This window comes from Clavelina lepadiformis, chromosome 4 (genome assembly GCF_947623445.1).
Source record: "Clavelina lepadiformis chromosome 4, kaClaLepa1.1, whole genome shotgun sequence".
NCBI classification, from domain to species: domain Eukaryota; kingdom Metazoa; phylum Chordata; class Ascidiacea; order Aplousobranchia; family Clavelinidae; genus Clavelina; species Clavelina lepadiformis.
In genome coordinates this window covers 9,809,906-9,817,526 of record NC_135243.1, presented here as the reverse complement: position 1 = coordinate 9,817,526, position 7,621 = coordinate 9,809,906, and the positions used below count along the sequence as shown (strand labels likewise).

The following is a 7,621-nucleotide window of genomic DNA, read 5'->3' as shown; positions in this document are numbered from 1 at the left end:
ATGTTAGATAGTTTGGTATGACACGTATTTAACAAGACAGTTATAGTGTTTGATATTCTGAGTTTGTGTTTGTATTATTAGCAATTAACTTGACATTATTGCGTTCATTCAGTTTTGATAATGCTGAAACGGAGTTTATTCAATTGTCAGCTGATGCAAACTTAAATGTGAAAATTATTGCTTAAAACTCTTACCACAAGCCATAAAAAGATGAAATCATAAAAGATATGGATCATATACAGTATCATATGTCACCATAACAGGAATTGACAGTTTTAAACAGAGTCACCCATAGCTATGAGTAAATAAAAAACTATATAATCAATACCCAAGGTTTATAAATCTTTTCATTAAGCATAGTTGAATTACGTAACGACTTATGTCTGTATAGATTTGGTAACCAATATATTGCTGTAATTAAGTAAGTAGCATAACGATTTAATTGTTGATTGAAACCAGTAAGTGCAAGATGGCTGGTGCGTCACCTTATGAAAGAGAAATGTCACAAAAGGCCTTACGCTTACTTCCAGAAACAAGTGACCTTATTGAAAGACTCAGGCTAAAGTGTTTGGCAAGAGGAGCCACGTAAGAGAAACATAAACATTAGCAAGTGCCGCCTATGTTCACTGCACAGTCAAGAACTTTCCGTTTTATTCTATTTTTACAGTGGTATAAAAGACCTTGGAAGGACCTTCCGTATGATGGATCGCGACAGAAGCAAAAAATTGGATTTTGATGAGTTTAAGAAAGGCATATCTAATTACGGGCTTGATATGGAACCCAACGAGCTCACAAATATGTTTCAAGCCTTTGATGTGGATAACACAGGAAAAATTAATATCCGTGAGTTTTTGGTCAAACTTCGACCACCTCTTTCCATCTCCCGTCAAACTGCTATCCAGAAAGCATTTCAGACAGTGGACAGAACTGGTAAAATATCTCATATGAGTTTGGAATATTTCTTTATTATTAGATTGATGATCGCCATCATAATATTGCAAGGTTTTCTGTCTTAGTAAATTGGGTCTCTATTTTCATTCCAGCACCGAAAAAATCCAAATTCCGTATTAGGCCTACTTCGAACTCCACATTTTTAGCATTTTTGTCACTTTTAGAAACTACGGTTGTTTAAACTAACCTGAACTCTCAACGCTAGCCTAAAATATTGGGATTAATTAGGGTAAAGATCAAAACCCTAACTTAAGTGCTGATCGAAACTTAAACTGCAACTCGTTATTCACGTCTATATCAAAAACCTAACTCAGCAATGTTGAGTGTCGTTCTCCACTGACAATTATCAAAAATTCTGAGTCATTTTTTTGGTGACTTGAGTACTAGGAATTCCAATAGTTATGTCAAGTAAAAGTTTTCTTAAGCCAAGGAAAAAACATAAAATGCGTTGAAAATGAAAGATTAGTGTTGCAAAGAAGCAGTTTAATTCGTTTCAGACAAGATTTGCACCTATTGGTTGAATCTATTTCTAGCCAGACTACCTAGTTCTAGATCCATCATGCCGACATGCAGGATAAGTAGGTTTTTATACAGAGCCTGAAGCTATGCTAAAGATTGGTATTACAGGCTTGCTTTACGTAAAACAAAGGCATAGCACAATACCGAAATTCTGTAAAAATATATGTCAAACGTGAGAATTTCGCTTTGGGCACTAGATGTGTTGCACCGTAAGTTTAACCTACGAACGTTTCACTCTCACCGTTCCAAATAACATCCTAATGTACTTCAACTTAACACATCCGCATTTATTAAACAATGCCGTAAACGTATCTATAATTTAAAATCGTTACTTTTACCAACAATTAGGCCTATGTGCAATGCACGATACTACTATCTGTTTTTCTGCGTTTCAAATGCGAACTTGGTTGTTGTCTTCATGACTAATCATGCGTGACCAACTCCATAGTGTGAGTGTGCACCAAATGCGCGAACCAATCACAAACTAAACTGAAGTACGCATAGTTTTTGATCCGAACTCAAGCTTGGCTGCTGTTGGCGACGCAGTTGAGTAGCGCTTGAGACTCAAGTCTAAACTCATGTAAGTTAGGCTTTTGATCTCCATTCTTTCAGTTTTGAACACGCATGTTCATTGTATTGGGATCACTCTTGTGTAGGCTGCTTACGTGCTCTCGAATAAATTTATGACTCGATTTTAGTCACTGAAGCCGTTATTTACTTATTTGTTTTAGGTGATGGTGTTATTACCATAGATGATCTGCGCAGAGTATACAACGCCAAGCAACACCCAAAGTATTTAAATGGAGAGTGGTCTGAAGACCAGACTCTTCGGAAATTTCTGGAAATTTTTGAAACCCCTGACGACCCAGACGGAGTGGTTACCTATGACGAGTTTTACGATTACTACGTAGGTTTAAGCTCCTCCATTGATAATGACGCGTATTTTGACGTCATGGTGCAAAAAGAGTGGCAAATCTAACTCCTTCGACGCAGATAGAGCGACACTAAAAATGATGCACTAAGCTTTAATTTGCAGCAATTTATGTAGTACACTAGACTGACCTATATATTCAATGTTGTTCTATTGGTATTCAATATTTACTCTTTCTGTGCTTTCGACGCACACTGTAAAAATTGCTTTAAAATACAGAGATCATGTAAAAAATTACGAATGTGGCAATGTTTTAAATTTTCGCAAAATATCTTTAGAAAATCAAATAACTTATATTTACGAATGTTATGTGTATATATAAGTAAATCATTTTTTTTAACACAAAACATTTACGGAAAAACTCTTAAATTGTTTTGTACATTTACAAAGAAATTTCGTATATTTACACATTAAAACGGCGAACTTCTTACAGCTTTTCCAAACCACATTGCAACAACCTGAACCACTTGTAATATCTCGCGTTTGTAAAGGCTGATTACTATAACATGTAGATCATGACAGTGTTTGGTGATATAGGACTAATAGCTCTGCAGTAATAACTTGAATCTAGTTGAATGTAGTGAAATTTTGACAACAAAAATAGAAGTTAAGATATTAAAAATACATAATTTTCTAAAAATTATTTTTTTCCGACAAAAAAAAACAGCCAGACTCATATTTAGAAAGTCCTGAAGTTATTATAATCAATTTAACTGAACGCCGTATGACGTTTGAATACCTTTTCGAGTTAGATACATTTTATTGACTTGCTTCTGATGGCAATTTGAAATGACTCGACTTGATTGAAGTCCCAATTTAAATGGAATCGATTTTTAGTTCAAGCTGAATCGAGTTAGAAAAAAATAGCTTAGTTGTAAGTTTAACTTACAATCCTATCATGTATTCAAATGCGTATGCGCTGTAGAAGAAATAATGACATAAACTTTTCAGTTTTCCACAAGGCCCATTCCTAAAAACCTTATCATGGGGGCTGCGGCAGCTTTGTTTGTCTGCTGCTATAGGTTTTGAAGTTTAGTCATTGTATGCGGGCAGTACACAGATATAAAAATCTTAAAAGTAGGTAAAATAAGCGAAACATTTTCTGCGCGCAGTGGCGCCAAACTTAACGCCAACAGGAAAAATAATAATAATAATATTAATAATAATTAATTCTATAGCGCTCAATACCCGATAAAAAAAACACTCAAAGGCGCTTCACAAAGAACAGATAAAAACATATGCAACGGAAGATTCTGAATCTCCTAATGCCAGGATGTTTTTCTCATTCACCGCGGCACCATCAGTTAAACCCAAGAAAGCAATTTTGTTAAACAATCCACAACCAAAACCCAACAAACCACGTAAATTAGTTCACAACAGCTTTTATAACAGACAAAAGGTGAGGTGTCAAACCATTGACTAGATAAGAACGCACAAAACGTGAGACAAACAATGACAATTACAATTAACCCACTAAAACCAAAACATCGTCAAAGCAATTATGGCACAATAACTAAACAACTAACGTATTATAAAAACGGTAAAACATATGGGCGCTAACAAACACGTCAGATAACTAAAAAATGAAATATTAAAAACAGCAAACATTTACGATAAAATCAAATTTTCAACGTTAGGACACAAAAGCAAGCCGGAAAAATATGTTTTTACTAATTAAAGGAGCTCAGATTGTCAACATCGCGCACGTTTTGCGGTAAATCATTTCAGGCCCTGGCAGCCGGTACAGAAACATCTTGTTACCATACGTTACCGTCCGACATGATGTTGCTTGCAATAAGTTCTTAGATTGTGACCGCAGATATCTTGTTGGCTGATAACGGCACAAACGATTGCTGAGATAATTAGGCCCTTCCAAAGGCGATGGCTAAAATCTTAAAACGCCACCTACAATCAACCGGTATCCAATGAAGCGACAAAAGGGCAGGTTTAATGTGATTTAATGTCTCTTTTTCGATCGACAAATCAACCGTGCGGTTTTATACTGGAAACGTTACAGTCTGGACATCACGGTTTGTGGAACACTGTGGAGTGGAGCATTGCAGTAGTCAGGTCATGATATAACTAGCGAATGCACAAGCGTCTCACTGGATTTCAGTGTAAGATACAACAACTACTTTCTAATTTGGCAACTTGTTTGGTCATAGACAACGGGCAATCCAGGTAAATTCCCAGGCCCTTTACGTATGGAGACGAACTGAAGTTAAGCAGCTGAGCGCTACTTAAAATTAACCGAAAATCACTGCCACGAATTCGTTCGAATTTCATCCGCACTAGATTTTTTCTATACGCATTGAGAGTTGAGATAATGCCAAAAAGGCCTACCATCCCAACTGGAAAAACTGTTGATGAGAACTCGTGCATACAAAGACGCAGATCTTAATCTGATGGCGTACACTAGATGCTCAGTTCTTTGTTTATTTATTATATACTGGTGTTGAAGGAGTCAGTTTTTCTTTGTTTATTTATTATTAATCGGATGTAAAAAAGTTCGTTGTTGATAAATGACGTGATGACTATTGCACTGTTTGAACAAGATTTTAACACTACTGAATACACAAAAGCAATTCTTAAGGGGTTGTAGGCCCATCCGAAGGCCAATCTTAAACAATGCAAAGTACATTTTTCAATTTGCATTTACTGCTAAACAAGCCCGGTCACCTAGCTGAGTTTTTCATCCACCGAGATGTAGGATAAAAGGACTTAATGCAGTATTTTGAGCAAATTCTCGTATCTGGAATTCTCACACCAAACGCTTCAACTTTTTAACAACTTTTTTCCAAAAATTTAGCCAAAAAGCCTCGATTTTGAACCAACACAAAATGTCAACTTTAGCAGGGACCTACACTCAGCAAACGCCACATCAACAACAAACCATTACAAATTAACCTCACATGTGCACTGGACCGGAACCAGTCATAGTTTTTCTATAGTGACGTCTTGCATCTGACCTTCGTCACAATCGCCGTGTTGCCGTTTCAAAACTGCTCAAAATGGTACTACAGGCCCTTAAACAGCAGATAACCCTCACAGTGGAATTTGATTATCATGTACCAGATGTTGTTCTAGAGCAGGGGTGGGCAACATACGGCCCGCGGGCCGGACCCGGCCCGCAGACAGTTCAGTTTTGACTTTAGCAGCTATTGAAGTACATTATTCGTTAATAAATTCATTAAATACTGTTTATGGTATCTATGCTTAAAACTTAAAGTTTACAAATACGATTTATTCCTTGCATAGGTGGATAAATACACGACTAATGTATCGATTCAGGAATCCGGCCCGCCAAGTACTTTATTTTCTCATATCAGGCCCGCCGACCGAAAAAGTTGCCCGCCCCTGTTCTAGAGTCTAGACATACAATTTCGAACATAATCCAATATACAAATACAAAGTCAAACATACAAATTAGCAACATTTTTTAACAACAGCAACATTTATATATTGATTTGAAATTCAGTGATATTTAACGTATAATGTTTTGTTATAACAGAAACATTACGCGACAGTTCATTTAAACTTTAAAGCAAATGACAATAACCTAGATTAAAAGCAGAACTGAAGCCTCATTCATTTTCTTGCGAGGATCCAAGTAAAGATGGTTCAGTCTCTTCCAGGTGACTTGGCTTGGTAATGGGATCTGGTTCAATAGTACATTCGATTTCAAATAAATGCTCAAAATGGTTTGGTAAGATAGCTAAAGAAAATAAAAACCATTACAGAATTATTACCCACAAACACCACTTAAAGTTAAGCATCTATTAATGTAAATTATTGAAATAACAGAGTCTTTAATAACAAGAAAAATGATTACTACCAAAATGTTTCTTCAAAACACAAACAACAGCACGAAGAATAGATATTTCCAAACTAAAATACACTTACTACAGAGCGAGCCCGTTAAGCAAAAAGCTCATCAGTGGGCGAAGTTTGGCAATATGACGTGTAAGATACTACATTTATGTGAAGGCAAAAGTCAAAAACTAACACTTTTGTATAATCGACTTCCACTTTGCTGTAAAGCACTAGTTTGTAGCGCAAACACAATTAGAGTCATATAGACATGAAGTTGGATAGCGGCGCAAGTTTGATTTGTTTTGTACACGGACCCTCTTGCAGTGTCCTTCAGACTAAGTTCGCATTCTTGCATCCAGGTTGGTGCATTTTCTCATGCACTTGCCCGGAAATCCTAAACCAAAACTGACAGTTAAGATATTAAATACATGCTTCTACGTTTATGAGAACGTTGCAGTATGACAAGCGGAATCGCTACATGCTTGGCCAAACATCCACGTAACAGCAAAGTGATCAATAAATTTGCGATGAACGTAAATTATCGACTGCTTTTATTGTCTTTCGTAATCCTGCACTTGTTGGATTACCAAGCGAAAAAAACAGATTGCATGATAACGTTTGCAGATTCATTGAGCCAGTGAGTGTAGCTGTCGGATTGAAAAAGGAGTGTAGGAAAATAAATCGATAACAAAATAAAAATCGAGTTGCTTGAGGAAAACAAAATTTAAAATATTTTACGTTTAATTCTAACCGCCATTGACAATATTGTTTAATGCAGTGCTTTTCAACCTTTGAGTATGCGCATAGAAAATACTAAAGTAAGGATGACAGACGTAGGGCGTAGAGAGGGAGAATGAAATCACCCTTCTGTTACTTTATTTCGGAATGTCGATGCTCCATCATTTTGCATTGTTTTATTTCGATTTAAACTCTTAAGTTGGTTGTTCAAGTCGAGGTGAAAGATCCTGCTTTCCTTGGCGCAACAAACAACAAGCTTTCCCTCATTGCCTATAAAAAACGCGTAGTGATCGCTAAGCAAGTTCAGATATTTAAACAAAGTGGCAGTTGATATAGCGTAACCATTGTTGTGTGTCAGTGGCGAATAGAAAAACAACAGTGACGTAAGGGATTATGTTGATATATCACATCATAAATAAAGCGATAGTCTTAATTCTTACCGCTATAGGCACAGCAACGTGAGCTTGTCGTGCACCGACTAAAAAAGTTTGGGATAAAGACTAATGTATGACATAGATGGCGGAACAGGGGTCGGGTGGGCCTAGGCTCCACACTGGTTGCGCCCTCCACTTCGGAACACCAAACGTGTTAAAAATTGGTAAATCTACAGCACAACTCAATCGCTGTACCCAATAACATAGATCTCAACCTGATCCACGATATTACACC

The 7,621-nt window shown here is 36.6% G+C and overlaps 1 protein-coding gene across 1 annotated transcript; it reads left to right on the top strand.

The window, feature by feature from the left end:
* The first annotated feature begins 371 nt into the window (after positions 1-371).
* LOC143453193 (calcyphosin-like protein) lies at positions 372-2,920 on the top strand. Its single transcript, XM_076954380.1, has 3 exons — positions 372-585; positions 668-930; positions 2,202-2,920. Exons 1-3 carry the CDS (start codon positions 470-472, stop codon positions 2,447-2,449), a joined length of 627 nt encoding a protein of 208 aa, XP_076810495.1. The 5' UTR covers positions 372-469; the 3' UTR covers positions 2,450-2,920.
* Positions 2,921-7,621: the final 4,701 nt, after the last annotated feature.